General features: G+C 39.2%; 2 protein-coding genes across 2 annotated transcripts in view; one reads left to right on the plus strand and one right to left on the minus strand.

Annotated features, from left to right (window-relative positions):
- The window catches only part of APBA1 (amyloid beta precursor protein binding family A member 1), a 90,127-nt gene extending 85,226 nt beyond the window's left edge, over positions 1-4,901 (plus strand). Inside the window, exon 12 of the mRNA XM_083883965.1 lies at positions 994-4,901. Within this exon, the coding sequence (XP_083740091.1) occupies positions 994-1,065 (72 nt within the window). The 3' untranslated portion in view covers positions 1,066-4,901. The remainder of the gene's footprint in view (positions 1-993) is intronic.
- Positions 4,902-6,407: 1,506 nt separating this feature from the next.
- The window catches only part of ENTREP1 (endosomal transmembrane epsin interactor 1), a gene marked incomplete at its 5' end in the record, with an annotated part of 32,478 nt that continues 14,470 nt past the window's right edge, over positions 6,408-24,415 (minus strand). Inside the window, 9 exons of the mRNA XM_083883188.1 lie at positions 6,408-7,023; positions 8,137-8,423; positions 10,175-10,321; positions 14,810-14,882; positions 15,460-15,589; positions 19,201-19,316; positions 19,496-19,603; positions 20,407-20,535; positions 21,951-22,061. Coding sequence (XP_083739314.1) covers positions 6,817-7,023; positions 8,137-8,423; positions 10,175-10,321; positions 14,810-14,882; positions 15,460-15,589; positions 19,201-19,316; positions 19,496-19,603; positions 20,407-20,535; positions 21,951-22,061 — 1,308 coding nt within the window. The 3' untranslated portion in view covers positions 6,408-6,816. The remainder of the gene's footprint in view (positions 7,024-8,136; positions 8,424-10,174; positions 10,322-14,809; positions 14,883-15,459; positions 15,590-19,200; positions 19,317-19,495; positions 19,604-20,406; positions 20,536-21,950; positions 22,062-24,415) is intronic.

Genomic DNA, 24,415 nt, shown 5'->3' on the forward strand with positions numbered 1-24,415 from the left:
CAAGGCCAAGTGCAAGGTCCTGCATCTGAGTCTGGGCAATCTCCAACATTAATAGAGACTGGGGCTGAAGGGATTCAGAATAGCCCTGAAGAGAGGAACTTGGTGGAAGGAAAGTGGGACATGAGCCAGGAATGGGCACTTGCAGCCCATGAAGCCAAGTGTATCCTGGGCTGCATCAAAAACCCTGCTTGTGGCCAACAGGGAGATGATTTTCTCTCTCTATTCTGCTCTTGTGGGACCCTGCCTGGAGTACTATGTGCAGTTCTGGGGCCCTCAATATAAACAAAGCATGAACCTGCTTGAGCAGATACAGATGAAGGCCATGAAAAGGGTCAGAGGGCTGGAGCACCTCTCCTGTGAGAAAGGTCTGAGGGAGGTTCGGTTATTCAGCCTGAAGAAGAGAGGGCTCCAGGGAGACCTGACAGCAGCCTTTCAATGTATAAAGGGGTCTTCTAAGAAAAATGGGGAGAGACTTTTACCACGGTCTCCAGTGCAGAACAATTGGCAATGGTTTTAAACTGAAAGAGGGTAGATTTAGATTGGGCATATGAAGAAATCCTTCACTGTAAGATTGGTGAGCCACTGAACAGATTGCCCAGAGAAGCTGTAGATGCCTCATCCCTGGTAGTGTTCAAGGCCAGGTTGGATGGGGCTCTAAGCAATCTTTTCCAGTGAAAAATGTTGATACCTGCAACATGGCAGTTTGGATTAAGTGATCTTGAAATGTCCCTTCCAATTCAAACTGTTCCATAATTCTGCAGTTCTACCTCTGTTGCCTGTCGCTCATCAAATCCAAAATGTTGAAGTAAAAGCAAGCCTGCACACAATTTCTTTAATTATTTGTTTCATAAAATCATCACTTGCAGTACTTTAATAAGGGTATGAAACTCTCAAGTTTTACCTTTTTTTTCTGCCTTGTATTACCTTATCTGGGTCCTTCACATGAGGTATGTGTGTTTAGGAACATTGATTAATTTGGCTTATTTCCTCTAGATCCATATGAAGACTATGCCAGCTGCCATGTACAGACTGTTGACTGCACAAGAGCAACCAGTTTACATCTGAAGCTGACACCTCACCGCCACAGTGTGCATGGAAGATGTTTTTCCTCATTAGTGCTTGTCTTTCTAGTGCTGCATTTCTGTGTCTGCAAAGACATTTCTTTCTCTCTCCCCCCTTCACAAACACAAATACACCGTTGCTCTCTCCTTTATCCCTTTTTCCTCTTCTTCCCACCATTTTCCTGCATTTTGGTAAGGGGAAAAATGTACCTATGGAACTATATTGGTTGCATCTTTTTACAAGTGAAACTTCATACAACTCCTCATGCAAAGCAGGAAAATAACAGCAGCATAGTTTACACTACATAATCAGTTTTATTTCTGTTGCTCTAATTTTACAAACCGAGTAAATTAAATGTTGCTGAATGAAAGATGACTTTACCAAACGCGTAAAGTATAAGATACAAAGCGTTCTCTCAGATATCCTGCCTTTTCTTTCTCTATTTTCCCACAGGCACCAAGCTCAATACTAAAGGTTTGTGTCTGTGGGGAAAGTAGAATACCAAAAGGATTGTTTTGCCCTCAGGAAAAATTGCCTGCTTCTGAAGACTTAGTAAATGCTGCTGTTGTAAAATGAATTGTCCAAATACACACCTCTTAATTCCCCTCAGTCATCAGTTCTTCATGATAGTAGGACTCCAAAAGATACTCCATAAGTTCCTGAAATGTGTCATTCTTGCATTACTTACACTAAGAAATTTGGGAGGCATTTTTTACAGCTGCCTCCCCCTCTCTGCCCCCAAGTTTCTATCTCCTAGTTTTCTTCTTCTTTGTCTTTTATAGTCCCTTCCTGATTTTAGAGGTTAAAGAAGTCAGGGGGAGGATCTTTAAATATCCACAAGAAAAATAATGAGGGGATCTGCTGAATAGCTACACTTTTTCTAGGCTCTTAATTCTGATTTTGGTGCACATAGCCATGTGTGCCAGTGTATATAGACATTTTTAAAATTGTGCTTCCTATTTATGAAGTTTGAATATAAGAGATCTGCAGACTATTCTAAGTAATTTTGTTCTGAGCCAGTTTTAACATATATTTTTGTCCAAAGACCTGTCTAATTTTCTTGACTTCCTGTTTAGTTCATGATATAGGTAATAGTGGAAAGGATGAGGCAGGAATAAACTTATTTATTTTGTTATATAATTTAGCCTGTGATTTTTTTCCCATATATATGGCACTTACAAGATGTGTGTGTACTATATGCACTTGTATGAAGATGATTAACTGTAGGGATGTATGAAATACTGTATTTGATTAGCCTCTAAGTTGCATGCTAAAGACAAAAGGGGAAAAAGGGGCTGGGTTGGGTTCTTCGGGTTTTTTTAAGAGGGTTCAAAATAAAAAAGAAGCAGTGTCTTTTCTTCCTAGTGAGAGAATTCTACATTTCCTGTAGTTACTTTTTTTCAGGACTGTATACTGGTGTTTATACTAAAGTGGAGCCATGCGTTTAGTCCATGTTCGTATGTTGATTTCTTTTAAAGAAACAGTTTGTGCTGTGTTTTGCTGTGATGGAAAGGCGCAGTGAGATGCAAACGAGCAGACAACACACAGCCACACGCCACTTCTGCTTTGCAAATGCGGTGTTGTTCATAGTCACTTGTTTCTCACTTGTTGTGACGTGAGCTGTGCAAAGTAAGCATTGCTTGCTGTCCAGTGGTGATCCTAGACATTGCTATGGGGATTCATGGAAGTGGGTGTGTGCATGTGCACTTGTTGCAAACACTGCTGAGAACCACTGAGCACTCTTGTCAGGGGTCCATTTTTTGGCTTTCTAAAATCATGGATAACCATGCCCTGATCAGAGTTAGAGGATAAATTGTATTTCTGTGGGAAGCGGGTATTTAAGGGACATCATGAAGTGGTGCATAAACTGTTGTAGTAAGGGGATACGTTTTAATGTTGAGATTAATGTACGATGACTTGATTTTACTGCATTTCTTGTTGTTATATAATTTAATCCAAGGCTTTGGAATAGCAGATTGCACAAGAGAATGGTGTTAGTATTCCAGGTTAGTACTTTGCTGCCTCACTGATGCAACAAGATAATTAATGGCTTGTGAGTATATTGTTAAACTGTAGACATCTGATTTATGGTAATTTGAACCTCTTTTCTAGAACTTTCCGTATATATAGTAATAAATGTAAATATCGTATATAACCATGTACAATTTAGAAGATTATATACAGTGCAGCCTTTCCATACATTGCCTGAGGAAACTTAGTGAACTCTTGAAGACACAGTTATGCTCCTGGTTCCTGCTATGTGTATGGTCTCCACTTCATTTGTTTCTGTGGTTCTGTCTAGCCCATGTGGTGAAGTCTTTAGCTCACTTCACTGGGAAATGATGAAGATCTGAACATGCAAATGTACTTAGAGAAGAAACAACTGTTTCTTTGGAAATCTTGTCACTGGGAGTTTGTGAAGTTACTGTTCATCCTAAATAGGTGCTTAATATTAAGCAAATGAATGCCTGCAGGACCAGAGCTTAGCAAAAAAAAAAAAAAATCTCATTTTTTCAGTTACAATATGTGCATAAGATTTCTAAACTGAGAGGTCCATAGTGTGTGCACACTTCTGAGAACAGTCTTGTAAACAATCCCATTTTACTTTGTAAACAGAGTTCCAAGAAAATGGAACTCAAAAGGGAAAGCTGGCTGTTCTCTAGACTGTTGCAGCAGTTTGATAGATCAGATATGGGGATTTTTAACAGATGCAAAGGAACATTCCTTCAAAGGTTTACATTCCTTCTTCAGTGACAGACCTGAATTCTTTTTCCTTTCATCCTTGCTACTTCATACAGTCTAATTAACTCTTCAGTGTTTACATTAAGGATGAAACGTCCCTTGTATTTTTTATTTTTGAGAAGTTTCACATTTGTTTTGAATCTTGTTTGAGTCTCAGTTTGGGTTTCCAAGTTTGCTAGCTTTCCTTCTTTTCTAAAAGAAACGCATTTCTCAAGACAGCAACATGGTTGAGATCTCTTGTATATATTTAGTGCAGTACCTAGACTATGAAGTTGTACTATTGTTCTGTAAAGAGGATGAATAGAAATTATTGTAAAGCCTTGGGAAAAGCATAGTATTGTATTTGTAACAATATTGTTCTTTGTAAACATTTAATGATCTCTCTATATAAATATAAATATATATAAATATATGTGAGCCTGGAATGTTGATATTGCACATCAATTGAATGTAATTACTCTGATGTTTTCTGCCACAGGTCTCTGACCTCTCTAATGAAGCTGTGCTGGTTTGATTTGGGAAGAAACAGAGGGGAGAAGAGTAGGCTTTTTGCTTTGGATGGGACAGGGTAGGGGGTTTCTGGCCAGTTACTTTGTTGTGATGTATTTACTGTGCTACATTCCTTTATTTAACAGAGCGCTAATGTCTGTAAGATTTGCAACAATAAACTACAAAACAAAAATACCTCAGACAAGGCTGAGAATTTGCTCATACTGACCTAGAGGCTTGTTGTCAATGCTGAATGCATACATAATTGGAAGGTGTCTGAACTTCTTTTTTGCCGCTTAGTCTGGAGTAACTCTATCTGTGTTTCTGTAGGTGTGAAGCAATGCTGTTACGTTTATTTTTAAAACAGCACTTTTTTCGGGCAATACATGATACTAGTGCTCCTAAACAAAGTTGATTCCTAATCTAAGGTAGCATCCCAGTTTTTACTGTGTGAAATGCCACTGTGATTGTGACAGAAATACTATTTCATTGACTGAATAACTTTAAATAGGATTTTTTCATATATGAGACTTTGATAAAAATTCTTCACACTTGAGAGTAATTTCTGAAATCACTGTTTTCCCTCAAATGTCATCAGCATGGTTTATTATTAAAGACCTAACACCATTTGAATAAATAAAAAGTAGCATTGTAATATGTCTGTCTTTAGAATTAATCCTGGAACTGCCTGTGCTAAGGTTAAAGATACTTATATAATGAGAGATTATGAAAAATATGATTATATTTGAAAATCAACCAAAAAAGTCATCATCAAGGGAGTATTTCCTCTGGTGAGGCTTTGTGGGATTTTCTATACCTCATAGGTTGTTATGAGTACTTTGAAACCACAGAAATGAAAATACATGCCACAGCTGATTCAGAAGAAAACTAAACATGGGCATTCAGCCACTTAGTGACTGTTCATAACATGAAATACAAATACCATCAACATGAGAGAATTAAGTATTTCACCGTATTTGCTTAAAAACTGTGAAGTCCCTGGTAAAGGGTGCAGTAGACGAGATGAGCTTGCTTTCTGCGTTTCCCTGTGTACCACAGCTGTACATACTGATTTCTCTGTTACAAACTTTTCTGCATTTTGTTGGATAAACATAAGCCCTTATTTTAGCAGTACAGACAAAAAATTCATAGATCTGCTATATTCTCAGGGGACATGTTTCTTGCCCTCACCTTCATTGTTTTCATGGTTTGGATCCATCCACACAGAGGACAGGCAGACCCCTCCCTCTCAGTTCCAGCACCCCGTAGTGCCCTGCAGGCTGCAGAGGTGATGCTGGTGACCTGTGTGGACTGACTCTGTCAGTGTCAGAGCTGGCACTGTAATTTAAATAAATTTTCAGTGCAGAAGCATATGGAACAATCCTGACCTAAAATCATGGTACGTGAAGACTTTGTGCTCCATGTGCCTGTTACCTGAGTAGGGCCAGGCCTGTGCTGTTGCTTTGTGCTGCTCCTACAGATGGACCTCCAGGAATGTCCTTTGGCCACAGAATAAATTTAGATGGTTGGTTATAAGAAGGGAGCCTGCAGGCAGCCCCAGTGGTACTCAAAATGGTAAACACCACCCAGCAGTACATGTGTGTCCCTGCTATTGTGCAGCAGTAAGGTCCCATGTGAACAACCCTTTCGTTTGACAGAAGAAGTGATGAACAGAGTTTTTCTCTAAGAAAAATTTATTACTTCAAATTACTTAAGTGGCATAAAATGGGTAGGATCTGCATAACTTGTGCCCTGCTTGATGCTGCACAATCTGGGCTTTCCCAGCACCTGAAGGAATGTAAAATTAGCTATACTGGCTTCTTTGTTCATAGCACCTGCTGTAATAAACAGCATTTTAAATGAGACTATACAGAGTGCCTTTCTTCCTGGGACCGTACCAAGCCAGCACCACCTGTTGGAAAACACTTCTGCTTTTGGGTTTGGATGTTGTTCCATCATTAAGACAAAAATAATGTTCTGCCATGAACATTAATGAGGAGTTCACTGAGCCAAAATAGCACTTCTTCAAGACAGCTTTTATTTTTTGGTACAGTTGGCACATCAACAACCTTCTTTTATAAAGAATTATTTTAGAATTCTGTACACCATTTTTTTACCAACTTACTTTGTGTCTGAAGGTCTCCATTTTATGACAGGAGATTTTAGTTTAAACCAAAGTACCAAATATTTGCCAAGTTCTTCAATACTGCTTTTGACAGTTCCTTCCACAAGGATGATGCATCATACCCCACAACTATACATCACCAAACTTCACAGAGATGCAGGGCACAATTATATCACAAACAGATGAGCTGCAGCTGAGAGCCCAATAAAGGTCAGCTTTCAATCTGCTTAATACTCTTGGTAGAATGATCTTCCCCTTTAGCGTTTGTGCATAAAAGTATTAAAAAAAGAAATTAATTATTGACAAACCCATCCACCCACGTGCTAGAGATGATTTTCCTCTGCAGTATGTATATGTCTGAGGTAAGTGCTCTGCTGAGGAATAACCAAAAAGCCAGCTCAAAGTACAGTTTCCCTGACAACACCAATAAGGCTGTGAGGCCGTTCATGTTTTGCTCTTTGGATTCTCCTCTCTGCTTGCTGCTCTCCCTCTATGGTGAAAGTACTCAGGTCACCACAGCTCTCCAGGTACAGCAATCCAGAGTGCAGTCTGAAAGGCAATACATGGACTCTCAATGATGTGGCTTGCTGGGCAGATGTCATCACCTTTAAAAAGAAAAGTTTAAATCAGTTTTGTTTTCTGGCTCTTGTTCCATTAAAATAGTTTTTTTTATCCAGTGGAAATAAGTTAGTTGTAGTGTTGTCTGTTATGTTTAAAGAATAATTTAAAAAGCTATAAAACCCCAGCATTTGCCAAGGAAGCATGGGAAAGACAGTCCCAGTTCGGAAAAGGAGTGGGATAATTTTTTATTTTGTTGATCTTTGTGAGGTTTTTGTTAGGTTGGTTAGGTATCCTCCTCCAAGGTGCACAGGAATTCTCTCACTCCAACATATAGCATGTGTGGTATTGTTTAGAAGGAACCTAGATGTTGCTTCCATGCAGAAGTCACTGAACTGTAATAACCTTCAAGCCTGCATGATAGATTAAATTCTCATAAGGAGCCTTCTTCCCTCCTGTTTCTGTCAAATTTGTCAAGGCTTTTGCTGCCTGAAGGCTGCAGTGGGAAATCCCACTTTTTTTGCAGAGCCTAAAAGACACTGATGTGTTCTGCATGAGAACCCAAACCAAAACCAGTTGTCATAGCAAATCACTTGTGCTATGCATGAATCAATTCATCCACCCAAATGGTCTGTAAGTTACAAAAACATTTGTTTGATGAAGTCTGTGGTATCTGAAACTTCTGTATATTCATTCCATTAATGTAAGCACATACTTTCTATTTTCTGCTTTTTATTCTTTAGTTGTAGGTCTTATTTTTATCCTGGGAGCCAATCACAGAAAAGTTGCTTCTTGTGGGTTTACGTAAAAATTTCCTTGTCTGACTCCATTCCTTCTGGTTTGCAATACCAGAGGCCTATTTATAACGTCTTCTCCCTCTCCCCTGCCACTCAGTGTAAAATGCTGTCATGTTACTGGCAGTTCATGATTCCTCAACAGAAGCCTGACTCAGTTTTAAATACACACATGCTCTGGCTTGTGGCTGATAGAGCAGGAAATGTCACAGCCTCCCACGCACTCCCTACATGAAACTGAAGTGCTGAAGGAAGCCAATTTGGCCCAAAAGCTCTGACACATAAACTGGCAAATGTAAACTTAGACTTCCAAACCAGGGACAGTGTTTTTCCACATCACCTGATAAATACAAGTAATAAAACTACCTGCTCAAGGAAAGTGGCACTGGTGACAGCTTCTGCCATATGTTCCTCATCTGATTTTAAAATAGACTTGATATTTTCCACCAAGTCATGTATGTCTGGGCTCATGCTGCAGGAGGACTGCTCAAGGATCCATGCCACACGCTGTTTAGTGTCCATATAAGACTTATAGTCTATCAGAGATTGGGGTCTTCCCCTCAAAGCTCTTGCTCTTGAACTCTTCCGCAAGGTGACAGTGTTCAGTGGATTTATGTCATTGAGTGTTGCAGTTTCACAGCTGAGCACTGTCCCTGAAGACAAAAAAACAAAGCAAACAATCCACATAGTTCATAGTATTCCCAGAGATTCTCCTCCTGATTCAATGAGGATGCAGTGCAGAGTTTAACCTTGTAAAACCCAACAGTCTGGCATGGTCAGGGTGGTATGGAAGGCTCACTCTATTGGACTTACACAAAATGCCTGTAAAATAGTAATATATGACTATGATTGAGAGTATATTACATGTCAAAGGGTGTGGAGGGACTCTTCCCCTTTGGAAGGCTCTTTGTAATTTTGTGTACATTGGTCCTTTCTCTTGTTTCTGATCTGAAGGGACCTGAAATATAAGTTGAACGTTAATGTAAACGTAAAGGCAGAAGTTTTTTATGATCTCTCCTAAACTCTTGGTAACTTTTAGTTATTAGCAGTCAAGAGGAAAAGTTGTACCTGAAAATAACTACTTGTCAAACTGGAAACTAGAAATACTACAAAGTAGAAATTCAATGGGAAAAAAAACCCCAAACAAACCCACACCAAAATATTCACAATTACCTTGCAAGGACTAACAGAATCAATTTCATTGCCTTTGGTCAAAATAAAAATTCACTGCCTTTGGTGTAAACAAGTTATCAAATTTTGACTCCATTAAAAGGAAGAAAAAACAAACAAAAACCCCCAAACCACAACTACTGATTGTTCAAGAAGCATTTTAATGTTGGTTTCAGACCCAAAAAATGTCAGGAGATGCAAAACTTCCCAGCAAGAAGAGCACCAACTTGAAGTAAATTTCATTGCTGCAGTGAGTTCCTTTTCTCTAGAACTCGTGACTAACTCAGCTCTAACTGCTGAACAGACAGTTCAGTAACACTGAACTAAAGCTTCCAAATGCTTCTGACATGGAGTCTCTGCACTGACATGGAGTCTCTGCACAGCAGAAACACTCTGCTTTCACAGCTATGGATAGGTTCTGTGTCCTGTAACTATTGCTTCAGCAGCAGATTCTCTGGGCTGCTGTAGTGGAAGTTGATAGGAGGACAAGACAAAGCACATGATACAGCAGAGCCATGAAAACATTCTTCAAAAACAGCAAGTGTAATCCAGATAGGCATGCTCCCAATATCCAGAATAAACAGCCGTTACTAACATGCCCCATTGGCACTTACATTTTTGTGTCAGCAGCTACTGTGGGGATTCCAATATGCTATACTAAAAACTACAAGACCCCTGACTGGTGCATTTTTCAAGATTATCAGCAGTATGATGGACTCTGTAGTCACATTAGCAGTTTTCCCAAGGCACCAGAATTGGATCACTGACACCAAAGCAGTTTCATCTACTCTCCACCATGAGTTGTGTTAGGTTTTGGGGCTTTTATTTTTTATGATATGAGGATTGAAAAAAGGGGAGCAAATTTATAGGGTAATACCAAATCCCCAAGCCAATTTTGCTTTTAAATTGCTCATGTTGACAACTGCACTTACAAGATTTTAGATGTCAGTGCACTGAGGAATCCTATGTGCTTTCCCTCCTCCTTTTCCACTACCCCTCCATCATACCCAGACCATTCTACAGACCCTGTTCCTAGACATAAAAACCTCAAGAGCAGCAAGACAAAGGAGTTAGGTGGAGAAGATTTGGCAAAGCACAAACTACCATTATGTTTGGTGCTCTCCTGGGAAATAATAGCTGGTTTCTGCAGGTACTAGGTTCAGTGTACCAAACTTTTGAAAAGCTTTCTTTTAAAGAACCATTACACAATCACTGACAGAGAAAATGGAGTCACCTTCAGGCAGCTGGCAGTGCGGGAGCAGTGGGTCACTTTTAGAACGTTTCCGCAAGGGATGTAAGGTCCTGTTCACTCCTGCAGGCACACAGCTTGCATTGGAAGGGGAAAGGCTCACTCTGCTGGAAGGCTCCTGAATTTCTTCAGCTGAATTATTAGAAACAGAAAAGTAGTAATCTGTAGAAGCCATTATTAGAGACTGATTTTTCCCTCATCCCACCTGCAAATCTGTAATAACTGGACACAAAGGTCTAGAGGTGTATGTATGTATGTGTGCTCAGACCCACACTTACTGGACAGTAATATTGGTCTAAACCCTGTTTAAATGTTTGCCAAAACCTGTTCAGTCTTATGCAACTGAAGTAGCAAAAGACTACAGTCCAGTAAACCCTAGTACAAAAATCACCTTAAACTACCTGATCAGAGAGAAAGGAGCTACAGCTTCATTGGGAAAACACTAAATCTCAGAGAGCCCCAAATCTTCCTGCTTGTAATCAGTTGTACCAAGATATGACAGCGTATGGTCAGAGAGGTCAGTCAACTTTTGCAATTAGGTATCTTGTAAATCAGTCACCAGTCCCTAAAAAGGAATTAAAATCTTAAATATTTTCCTGGATACTTGTGATATGCTATATCCTTCCCACTCCTCCTAAGAGTGAAACTATATGCTGCAAATTAATGAACAGGACAGGATGAAGCTGTACATTTCTCACTAAGCTTGGTTCTGTACCTCCATCTAGTGGCACCTGGCATATTACACAAAACAATTTCCTTGATCAGGAGTTTAAAAATTTGTACCTGGCTGGATGCCAGGTACCCACCACAGCCACTCCCCTCTGCAACTGGACAAGGGAAAAAAATATAATGAAAGGCTCATGACTTGAACTAAGGACAGGGAGAGATCACTCATCAATTACTATCACAGGCAAAACAGACTCAGCTCGGGGTATTAGCTGATTTTATCCAAAAATGAGCAGGTTCATGAGAAGTAAAACAGATCTTAAAAGCACCTTCCCCCAGCCCTCCTCCAGACTTTATCTTCTGCCATGCAGCCGTGCAGGGAACATGGGTTATGGTCAGTTCATAACACATTTCTGCTGCTGCTCAGGGAGAGGAGTCCTTCTGCTGCTGCAGAGTGGGGTCCTTCCCAGAGAAGACAGTTCTCCAGGAATTTCTCCAGCTTGAATCCATTCCACAGGCAACAGTTCTACATGTCATGCTGTAGTGTGTGTCACTTTTCCATAGGGTCAGTCCTTCAGGCACAGCTTGTTCCAGACATGGGTCCCCCAAAGGCTCACAAGTCCCACCAGCAAACCTGCTCCAGCATGGGCTCCTCTCTCCATGGGTCTCTAGGTCCCTGCCAGGACCTGTTCCAGCACAGGCCTCCCAGGGGTTCACAGCCTTTTTGCACACACCCATCTGCTCCAGTAAGGGTTCTCCATGAGCTACAGGTGGATTTCTGCATCCCTGTGGACCTCCAAAGGCTGCAGGGGCACAGCTGCCTCTCCATGAGCTGCACCACAGGCTGCAGGAGATTCTCTGCTCCAGCACCTGGAGCATGTCCTGCCCCTCTTTCTCCACCAACCCTGGTGTTTGCAGGGCTGCTTCTCTCACACGTTCTCACTTCACTCTTCTCTGAGTGCCAAAACACCTGCAAAGTTTTTTTCCTTCTTAAATAGGTTGTCACACACAGAGGTGTTAACATAATTTGTAACTGATCCAGCCTTCTCCAGCAGCAGGTCCTTCTTTGAAGCTCTGCAGGCATAGAGGAAGCTTCAAACCTTCCAGCAGTTCCTCCACCACTACCAAAACTTGGCCATGCAAACCCAATACAAAACCAAATTCATGTAAATGGTCTTTTATTTGGAACATGGCAAAAATCTGTGGTGTCACTCTAACAAGGATGCACCTGTGGCAGGAGCATTCAGGAAAATTTAGGCTTGGTTGACATGTACTTGTTGAGCATAGTGCCTTATCACCTACACAAATGCAACTTAGAATTTCTAAAGAGAAGAAAGAGTGACACAACTTATATAAAACAGGTACCAGCCTAGCAAACCAGAAGGTAAGGCCCAGCAACAAAATCAGGCAGACCAAGAATCATGCAGGATTACAGAATCCATCACCAATATAAACTTTTCAACACCAACGGAACTGTGGTAGCAGTAAGTCCTGGAGGTACAGTGCTGCTGTTCCTTTGGAGAAATAGTTTGTTTGGTATTTTTTAAATTCTGAACAGATCAATGAACAGATTTCATGATCCTAAAATAATCCTTATTAATGTTAATGTTTCAGAGAGATAATTGTCAAATGGTGGTGTGTACTGGAAATGCATATACCTCGTTTGTGATGATACAGAGCAGCTGCCAAGTACTTCCTGCCACCAGCAACAGGTTGCATGCTTGCCTACTCCCTTCAGCAGGGGAAGTCCCATTCTGCTTAAGAGGACTGGTTATGAAGTCAGTAAATAATTTTAGCTGGCATAGAGAAGCTTAGAGCTCCTCCTGGAGCCAGCAGTCAGGATTCCCCTTACCCTGCTGGCAGGGCAGTGCACAGCTTTAACTTCCATTGGGAGCTATATTCAGTTGATCAACCCTGATGATGCCAAGGCAATCACAGAATCATACACAAATACCCTAGCATGACAGCCTGACAGCATAAACTGTTAGTTCAAGTTTTATTTATGAACTGCCACACTGCACCAGCTGAGACAGCCCATAGACTTCCTCTGCCACAATTCCAATGTAAACTCCCACTTGATATTTCCCTCCTGCAGTGGTTTAACCCCAGCAGGCAGCTCAGTCCCTCACAGTCACTCTTCCCCAGTGATATGGGGAGAAGAACTGAAGGCAGAAAGTGGCAGAGCTCATGGGCTGAGATAAGGACAGCTGGAGTGAAGTGGGGAGAAAAAAACCCCAACAAACTCAAAGGAAAACAAGTGATGCAAAAGCAGTCACTCAACACTAGCTGACTGATGCCCAGCCAGTCCCTGAACAATGACAACCCTTGAACACCCCCCCAGGTCAGAAATCCAAACCAGCACCACAGGCTGCTGGGAAGGAGATTAACTCCATTCCAGCCAGAGATAGTACACCTCTCCAAATTTAAATAAAGGAAGAGCGACTGCTCAGTGTATTTCTTTTTCCTAAATTTTAGGAAGCCTTGGCATCTAGAAGAAGCAGCATTGTTAATTTTCTTTTTTAAGAGGTTTACTTTCTTTTTTTATCTGAAGTGAACAGGCAGGCTGATAATTAAACATCTCTTTACAGACCTCCTTATTAAAAAAAATACTGGGCAAACCAGTTAAGGTGATGGAGAGGAGGATACACTTTGCCATACATACTCAGATAACTCCAATTCTTGCAAAGGAAGTTTTTAAATACAAATGCCCCAAACAATGTCTTATCAGAGCCTTTTTAAAAAACAACATAGTATAAAACAAAACAGAGACGTTCCTGACTGTCCTTCACTGCAGGTGCATTTTCTATGCTATTTTTTTCCTGTTTCCAGTCCTCATAAATTTAAGCAAGTCACCAGGTATCCTTTTATTTGATAAACTCTTTTTGTTTGAGCTCAGGAAGCTCAGAAAAGCAACAGTTTTACCAGTAAGAAAGCTTTGAGAAAGAAATCGAGAGAAGCTGTAGCAAAAGGTTTCATTCTGGTTATCACAGCTGGCAAGACATCAGAAGCATCCAAGTGCTTGTTTTCAGAGGTTTCAGGCAGACTGTCAGAGTTTAAGGGAACTTTGACAGACTTGACATTTGGCTAAAGTATAATTTTATGCAAAATAATTTTTTCCCTGACACCACATAATAGGAATGATTTAAGTTCAAACCCAAGTTTTTTTTAGAGTTTGGGAAGTAGGTTGGCAGAAGACAGGCCACAATCAAATAAAAGATTCAGAGCTTCCCCCCTGCCCTAGTCTTTACTCTCTTGTGAATATTGTGGATGAGACAATCTTGCCATGATGGCCAAGTTCAAATGAAAATTGGAACACATTTCCATGGGCTGTAGTGGAAAAGCTGGAAGTTAATAATGTTAAGCCACAAGCATATATTGCAACAAACATTAGGCTAAAAATAACTTGGAGCCATAGGCGTGGTTTTCTAAAACAGTGCAGAGCAAAGCTGCAAAGCATCTTAGAGGTGTGGTCTCTAAGACAGTTTAGCTGCTCCTGTACCAGGATGCAGAAACTATTTAGTAATTTTTCCAGTTCAGGCTGGGTAATGGAGTAATTCCCAGTTTAGCTCCACACAGTACCACAGTATTCTACCCTTTTCCTATTTTTACCAGCAACAAAATGTTAACAGGCACCATCACATACACTTAGCAAATGGAAGCCCTGGAGCTGGACATCATTTCTTGCAATATATGGACATAGTGTCAAAAACTTACTTTTAGTTACTAAAAAGGAAACATATCCTTCTTTTTGTATCTTGCATGAAAACAACTTGTGCTTTTGAACATTTTAAATATTAATTAATCCTTGTTTCCACTGCCCAAAACAATCATGATTCTCTATCACTTGTTTGCAGTATGGTGGCTGTCTTTCAAAGAGCTAATAATGCTGCTGCTGCATTAAGGTGTATGTGTTGGATAGAACATTCTAGAAAAAACTTTAAAAATACTTTTTACCTTGAGAGGACTGCGTGTCACTTACTTCCTCTGAATCAACATCTTCCATGTGATTTATTTGAAGTGCACTTCCCTGGAATAAAATGCAAAAGTTGAAGAATCACAAGTCACCATCTTTCTCTGGCATTTCCTAAGAACTGCAACACTTAGAAATGGAACACTTGTTCTTAATTGCACAGAGACCGTGTGATTTGAGTTCAATTCCATGGCAAAATCAAGGCCATTGAACATCTAATATTCATGTTAATCATCCAGGTCAGTCGATTTTATCCTATCCAGTATTTTCTGGGGAAAAGCGCCTGTCTTTTGAAAACATCAGTGAAAAGGGATGGCCAATGATGCCAAAACCTTGACCCAGTCCCTCACAGGAGGGGTGCAGGTACTTAAGTGAAGTAAAGCAAGGAGGTCTTTTAGAATAATCAGCAACAGGTGTGCTCCACATTGCTTCTTGCTCCTTCTCCCATGCCTGGGCAGTTTTCCAACTGGAGAAAACTTTTCAGTTCTAGAGGCAAGTGCTTAATTAAAAGCTTTGGTGAAATTTACATTTGTAATCAAATGTATCCTCCTGACTTACATTTACCATGCTTGAGTGCAACCTCTCCCTTAGAGTAGAAAAAACAAATCAGAGGTTTAATTTCCATGGCCCATACCTGCTCAGAGCCTTTTAGGCTGCACACAGTTTCGTAAGGTGGAGGTGGGTCCAGACGGCAGAACACCTCAACCTCTTTGATCTGCCTGCCATGAATATAGGACAGTGAAATCACATGAGAGACAGGTACGCTGCAATAAATAACAAGGAGCAAATCTGTCAGTATGGCTTTCCAGCTGCAGAAAAACATCATCTGCTACCAAACTCCACTGGCTTTCCTCTGCTCAGATTTTGGGATCTAAGTCACAGATACTGGACCTGCCAAGATCTGCAAGACATCATCTCAGAAGATGGCAAGAGTAATTCCCAGTTTAGCTCCTTAGGAAGTGCCTCTCCAGTGTGTTCCCCAGTGTTCAAATATCTTTGCACAGTACTGGGCATAGGAACACATTCCAGTCTCACTTCAGAGATTCAGTTTTGTTACAAAAGATTAAAGTACAGGTTGTCACTCAAAATGTGACAGCCTAGCTCTGAGTTTTGTGAACCACTGAGTTCCTAATTATATAACCTAAATTGTATAACCTAAATTCAAGATACTTCTGACCTGGTGCCTTATGTTCAGATACAGCTGCGCGGAAAAAACTGAATTTGAACTTAAGACTGTTTTTGTGATGATGCAACAATATTATGGTTGTCAATTCACAAAGCTCGTATGGGGCAAATGCACCTCATGGCTAACCTTACTCTGCATTTCCAAAGAGCTCTCTGAAACCTTTAACACAGCAGAAACACCAAAGACCTTTTGCTGTAACATTTTTCTCTTAGAAGGTAGCTCTGAGAAGGAAGAAAACATCACAGTGCCTGGGGAAACCCTAATTTTGATAAATATACATTTACATTACCCCAGGAACAGTGTAACAAAGTGTGGTGGTCAACAGCAAAGCTGGCAAGACCTTCCCCACACAATCCTCAGGTAAGTCTGTGACTCAAACCATCTCAAGCATTCTTCTCTCTCTCTCTCTTTTTTTTTTTTTTTTTTTTTTTTTTTTTTTTTTTTTTTTTTTAATAAAAATTTAGTTGCTGATTTGATGCTGAGCAGGAACCTCAAGCAACACACAGAAAGCCATATTTTGGTCTCTGGATTTTGGTCAGGTTTCATCCACTATCACTAGTGGATGCTACTCTCTACAAAGTAAGTCTTTCCCCTCAGAATTTAGGGTTTCTCTGGACACTGGCTGGAGGGAACAAAGATGACTGAATTATTTTTCTTGCAAGCTTAGAGGAAAAGGAAAAGCAACAGAAATGCCTATGGAAGACTGCTTGCACAGCCAGGAAAATAATAAAACTTTCAAAATGAGAACCTGGAAGCCCTCTTATGAAAGGCTCCTGTGAAGGCAATGGAGGTAATGTGTGGAGAAATCTGAGTAAAGGAAAGCAGATATTTTGACAGCGGGGCATTTTCTTTTTTAGTCTTAAAAATAGGGAAAATGAAATATGTTAAAATAGTTTTTAATTACAATCTTCATCTGTTCTAAAAGGCTTCAAAACAATGTTGGAGTATGATGGAGACAGATCCTCCATTGACATTACTTCCTCACATTTTCCTAGTATGTTCCCACTGAATTTACATTCAATATAAGCCACAAAGTAACATACATTTTGAATTTTAGTTTTGCTCTTAAACATGCTGATCTGGCGTACCCAGCTCAGTCACACCTTGAACATTAATGCTAAATCCCACAATTATGTTAAAACTTATTACAGAACATGCAACTAGAAAAGCATTCCCTTGAGTCCTTTAATAATAAAAGCAATTTCCAGGTTGTACCCAAGCAGTACTTTGAACTGAGGTAGATTTATAAGCCTTGCTGTCCAACATGCATCACCTCTTCCCTTAAATTTATGTCTTGTGACACTTTCACAGAATCACAGAATATCCTGAGTTGGAAGGACCCCACAAGGATCAAAGCCCAGCTCCTGGCAAACTTGACATTTTGTTTTTCACATGGAAACTTAGCTCTCACTGTTTATGTTGTGCCAACCCTGAAAAATAATGTAATTGCTATTTTTAAATGTATGAAATAACAAGAATAAAGGCAGGAATTGACCAGACACTTGTAGTGTTTGGTTTTGCCATTAAATAAGACAAATGTAAGTTTCCCATGAACAAGTGAGCAAACCAATTGGCTTTGATGGCTGGGCCTCTGACTTTTCAATTTAAAGGGTGGCAGAGAAGGCCTACCCATTCCAAACATGTCTTTGGCACAAATTTTGATGACTGTGGTGTTGCCCTTTTCAGGTGATTTATCTGTCTTGGAGCTTGCAGATGGGGCTCACCTCCCTGGATGTGAGTCCTGTCACACCCTCCTTGCACACAAAGATTTGGCATGCAGACACCAGGGAGCTCAGCACAGAAAGCCAGGGCAGAGGTGCTACATGGAGCTCAGGCTACAGTCTGGGGGGAAGAAGTGTGAGGAGGCTGACTGAGAAATGGCCACATCTCATCTCAGCCACTCATGCAAGATACAGCCTGGGCTGAGTCATAATTACTCATCTTCCAAAAACAGAAATAAAGCCTGTCTGTTGCTTTAACTTCTGCATCAGTGTATAACTACTCAGAACACCCTGAAACAAGTAGCCTGACTTCAGAAAGATGTCATAATCACTTAAACATTACGATCAACAAGTTTTAACATAGTCACAGGCAAGGCAGCTACTCAATCTTAGACCACAGAAGCACTACATACTGCTCAGCAGCACCAACTTTGCAAAAAAAATTAAACAAATAAATAAATAAAAATCTATCTGGGAAAGAGATAACCATCTAGAATGACATGCTAGACAAAAAAAAAAAACAAATGGTCCATGTTAAAGCAGGGGAACTCTGAAAAGCATATTTTGATAAATAATACTCTTCCAAAGAGTAACTGGAATTGGAATTCTTACACATTCCGTTCTATTCTCATAATCAGCTTGAACCAAAAATTATGTAGAGGTTTTTAGTAATATTTTGAATTCAACTCCAGTCTCTGGTGTTTCAGAGGACCTGTTCATTCTAAATCCTATTGTGCTTTGTTATCATTTTCAAGGCAATCCCAGGATCTGTAACTACCTCTGCCAGGAACATACAGTCTTGAAAGTCATGCATGCTATTCCTGATGAAACAGTGAAATAAACTAAACATTCCTGCACACTGCAAAACAAAGGAATTTTAAACAAGAGCCATACAGTCTGCTTGAGCACCAAAATACTTTATGTATAAATTTTGTGTGTTCAGAACAGAATAATGGGGCCCTACCTGAGTCATAAACTTGCCAACCTGCAAGTTACTTTTAAGAGCAAGTAACCACCTGCCGGATAAGGGATTACTTTTCCAGGCAGTGCAGTTAAAACACATCCTTCAGTCAGTCCTAACAATCCAAGGAGAAGAAGAATGACTCTGGGAGGAAGGTCCATGGGGGAACACCATTCAGGGTCTCTGGCATGCCAAGTGGTTGTGTCTGGCTTCCCATTGCTGCCTTCACTTGCTCTTGACAGCACCAGGTAAGTTCTCAGCTGTGTTAAGCAGTAGTATTTCTCTGACCCAGAAATAGTTCCTAGAGAATCTAAACTCAAGCCCACAAAATTTTACCCCTCTTACCCACATTGTATTTATGCTATCTCCAAACTAATGGGTTCTTTCTTCTTTTTTTTTTTAATCCCCATAAAATTACAAATCTTTTTCACCAGAGAAAACAGTCTGGAAAGATTAGGCAGTGCTTCAAAATACACTAAAAGAAAGGAAGAGAGTGTACAGTTTTACCTGACATTTGTTTGTGGAGTAAAAGAATTAAAAGTTGCAAAATAGGAGGGAGGTGGGACAGGTGGGACAAAATCATCAGGATCCAAATTGTGATCGTCTTCAATCTCACATTCACCCTAATCAAACAAAAATTCTGTTAAAAGCCTTCTGAGCTATAAATATTGCTGAACAGTCTAATCTATTAATACTGTTTTATTTTTTATTTTATTTATCCATGCAGGCTGGATCCTGCATGATTTTATTTTTGTACTGTATTAATACTTTTTATGGCAGGCAATGCCTTGTGTTCACTTACTGTGCAGGATCTTCTTGATGCAAGTATCTGTAAGTAATGCAGGGCAGCTGCTATGAAGCAAACTGTAGCAGTGAGAGCATTCAGGACACTAAGAGCTAAGAGAACTTGCTGAAGAACATGAAGATTATTGAAATTAAAAAATTAAAAAATGGTATTTGTAAATGTCAAAATTATAGTAGTAATAATAATGATAATGATAATGATAATGATAATTATAATGATAATGATAATAATAATAATAATAAACAACTAAAACAAATAGATAAAACACAAGGATGACCATGGCAGTTAAGTCTAAGAAATGTATGGGACAAAGCCTTCAGCACAATCTCCAAGACTGAAATAATGTGCAAAAACTTGTTTTACACTATTTATTGTCCTGACAGAGAGATCCAAAAGGGTTTAATACAGCTTAGATGTGATTTATCCATCTATTCACCCAAGAACTATAACTTTCCTCATAAATTCTCTGTGGAAATCCAGATTCAAGAAATGTCAAAGGTTTTTGTATTTGAAGATGGTTGCGAGTTTTATTTTAGCAGTTGTTAAGCCACGAAAGGCTGAGAAGTGCAAAAACCAACAAAGGCATCAAATCATCAGCTAAAATTTAGATCCTATTTATCCCTGTAATCTTGTCTGGATTCAACTGCAGCTTTGGTTGCACTAAACACAAAAAGTGAGCAAGAACTGGTTATTGGCTCAGCAATGTACTGGTCAAAACCCAGACATGAAACCTGCCCCTGCCCCCCACCCCCAGCACGTTATAGAACCTTGAAGAGTTTCTGACAGTGTGGAAGACCAGAAAAACAGCAGTTTTTCTCAGTGAACACAGCAATCACTTAAGCACTGCACTGCTGGTTATGCACCTTGGGCATTATAAAAGCAGTACTATGGATGTGTGTGCAGAGTACCTTGAGAAGAAAGTGAGCAGCACTGCATGACTTCACATGATAGAGCTTCAGTACAGCCTCTACTTCTGTGCATGCAGTGGAATGAAGTTCTTCACAGCACAAACAAGTCTTGTTTTCTTCCATATCCATCTTTAAAAATCAAAGCTCTACTTTTTAAATTGTTTTATGCAATATTTTTACCTGCATAATATAGAACCTATGTCTTAAACTAAACCTATGACCACGAAGCAGACTGGAAATACAGGATCATATAATTGAACAGTTTGGTTTGCTAATGATTCCTGCATTATAAAGCTGTACTATATACTTTCTATTTGAGAGAAAGCATTATGGGTAATGCATTAACACATTTAAATACAACTTAGTCGTAATCAAAGCTGCACTACTAAGCAATTTGACTACCTATACTCTTTCCAATGCATAATAGCCTAGAAATTATTTCTCTGACTATTGTGTAAACCACTCTATATGACCTGTACACATTTTCTATGGTTCAAGAATGTATCTTTCATTTCTATGGATGGAATGAAACCCACAACTATTATTTCAACCCAGTCAAATCACTAGTAGCCACAACTGTATACCACTGTTGTTTGTAACTTTCACTTTCAAATTAATTTTATCATCTTAGTTTACAAAGTAGAAATTCAGTGTTCCCATATCTAGAAATAATTGTGGTTTTAGCTTTCAAGCTGTAGAGTCCCAATGTTGACACTCTTCCACCTACAGAAGCCAACCTACAAAATAATGATTTCAGGAATGTCTTTTTGCTGTACTCTATAATTCCAACTACAGACATCTCAGAAACTCCTGCGACATTTGACCACCTCATCTGGAATATCATTATTAATTATCATTGTGGCTTTGGTATAGTGATACTGAGTGAATCTAGATTGCCATGGGTTTATAATCTTGGACTATCACTGCAATACCCTACTGGCATGTCAAGGAACCAACAGTAGCTTTCCTGAAAGAATAAATGAATGAGAATAGATATTCAAAGATCTTTCCATTAACCCACAAAGTCCTTCAAGCTTTTACGTACAATCATCTTCATCACCAAGTGACCCTGTATTGTACTCTTAAATTTCAATTACTGCACAGTTTCCAGTTCATAAATAGTGATTCTTCTATTTCTCATGACAACCACTTGAGAAAAATCTTTTGCACTCTGCCCTGCCCAGTACAGACTGCATCTTCCTTAAGTGGAACTGTTCCAAAAAGCTAGTGTGATTTGATCTAACTTATTTTTTTCCTCACAGCTTCTGCTGTAAGGGATCACACAATGGTCCTCAATAGCTGAGGCAAACAGAAAGAATAATCCCACCCATAGATCATAACAGACTTAACATTTTATGGGTAGCTCACCATTACCACACTCAGGCCTTTTTCAACAGTTTATATTTTTTACATTACTACAATCATCCTTCATGCCAGTTCTTAAATTACTTGCAACTTTAGCTCAGGACATTTTGTGATCTCAGCACAGCAAGCTAATATGCCATAATGAGAAGAAATAAGCATAAATCAGTATATGTGCTCACCAAATCACATCTGGGTACCCTGGACACAAACTGAATGCCTTGACATCCTAGTATCAATCCAGTCACATTCAGCATAACACTGATCATAGACAGCAGAACAAACAGGTTAACCTGGAACACCAAAACAAAGTTAGCTTCAGTGAGCACAGGAACACAATTCAAGGAACCTTTTACAGACCAAATCCCAGTCACAAACCAAAGCTGGCGATGACCTTCTACTGTTTCAAAACTGACCATGACTTCAGTGCCCCCAAGGTGTTTTAGTCCTAAAATTCTTTGTCTTCTCTCTCCTTATTCCACACTAGTTATGCAGAAATAAAATATATGCAACTATTGAAAATGTCAGTAGTAATAGTAGAAACCATTAAAAGTTTTGCTGGAGTGCAAAGTATGATCTGCAAGTCGCCCAACTTCCACTGTGTGTCATACTCTTCCACAAAGTTTAGCTCTCAACACATGCAGAACAGCAAAGAAACCTGAAGAGGAAGAAACATTTTAAGCCAACATTCACTCTGCACATTTCCAGAATTATTTTGCAGGACAAATAAATGTAAATATTTTTCCCAGTACAGTGAGGATGTAAACACTTAAGAGACTGCATCAGTTTATTTCCTCCTGGCTAATAAAAGCAGAATATTTTTAAACCAGACAATACTTTCAGATTTATTAACCACCTGAAATTGAGCAATTGCAGGCATAATAAATACATGAAAAAAGGACAAGCAGAAGGAGTGGACAAAATGATGTCTTGCTTTCACATATGCCCTTACAATCCACGTTTCCATGATTTTGCATATGAATTTTGAACATATGAAAGAACCATCCCTGTCCCTATTCATACAGACAAAAATATTCTGTATTCCAAGAGAAACTACTATGGGTAAGACTACTACTTTAGAGACAAATAAGGTTCCTCCTTTAAGCATTCAATCCTACAAAGCAAGTATCAGATTCTTAATGTCCTAAAGCATCCTTTTTAATAACAATCTGCTCACTCAGGTTTCTTTGTATCAAAAAGGTCCAAATTAAAAAAGCAGGACAGGACAAAAAAACAGAGGAAAAAATAGAACACTATGAGGGACGAGTTCAGTTCTGCTCCAGACAGCTTTTCAGGAGATCCAGCAACAAGGACTTCCTAGACATGCAAAGACCACCACGGCCTTCCAAATAAATTTAGCTGATGTACTATGTTTAGCTACCTGGAATCTGAAGCAGAAATACATAACAGCTGTTGCACAAATTACGTTTCCATTTTCTGAGGTTCAGGGAAATAATTCCCCATGAATGGACAAAAGCAAAAGCCAAAGAGCATCACTGTGCAAGCTAAATTCTTCAATTACAACATTACTAGTCATTACTAGTTTGACCATAACATTATCCCATAAGGTAGATTTTAACCTCCCAAACCCCAATAACTGATGTGGTTATTAGTAAATCTCTGAAGAGGACTGGGACTACTTTGTGTTAGACACACTAAGAACAAAATAATTTACAAATTATGAAGAGGAAGAATGTTTTGCTCTAGCTTTGTACTAATCACAAAACCACAGGTAAGAGGTGTTTAGTTCTAGAAAGCACTCTGAGTGTCATTTGTTTTTCCATACAAACACAGAATCTAATGATTTTTTAAAAATTAACTCCCTGCTCAGCACATACATGAATCAAACCCATTCCTTATGCTTTTACCTAAATTATCATACTTACTCTTCTGACAAAAAACTACTTTAAGAAAAAAAAAAATGGTACAGGCAGGTATTTCATATAAAAAAAACTTTTCAACTGGGTTCAACACAGGGCAGTGACAATTAGGAATTAGCCAGTATTGTTAGTGAAATAGAAACTATTTCAACATAAAACATCTTTATAGCACAAATCTCCTGAAATGATATTAATAAAAACAAGAGATGTATTTGTCTTTTTTCAACTGATGAGCAAATGGAGAACAGTTATGTGGCCAAGTAAAGAAAAACTTAAAAAAAAAACCCAAAAAAACTAGCAAACTCACATTTAAGTTGTCTCCTTTGGTACAGAAGCTGCAATAGAAACAATTCCAGCTACAGCTATACAAAAAGTTACAGTTAAAATCCAGACTTCCAATCTAAAATTTTGAAAACCAAAAAAATCATTAATAATTTTCTAAAGAAATGATAGAAATTAAAGAACAAACAGGAAGAGAAGGAACATTTTCATAAATATGTGAAAGAAGGATGATAATTTATGTTATAGTAAGTTCTACCATGCACAAGTATAACCTTGGTCTGGTTTTTATTGTATGTCTATTGTGTTTATGACTGAATAATCCAACATCCAGAAAATCCTGCCAAATGAGCAGAAGATAAGAATAATTCCCCTACATACAATCTAAACCACTACCATGATCTGAACCATAACCACAAAATTCTCTACCACACATCTCACAGTGGACAAGATGTACGTGACTACCAAGAGAAAAAAAATCTTTTTCT

This window comes from Zosterops lateralis, assembly GCF_965231275.1.
Source record: "Zosterops lateralis genome assembly, chromosome: Z".
Classification (NCBI taxonomy): Eukaryota; Metazoa; Chordata; class Aves; order Passeriformes; family Zosteropidae; genus Zosterops; species Zosterops lateralis.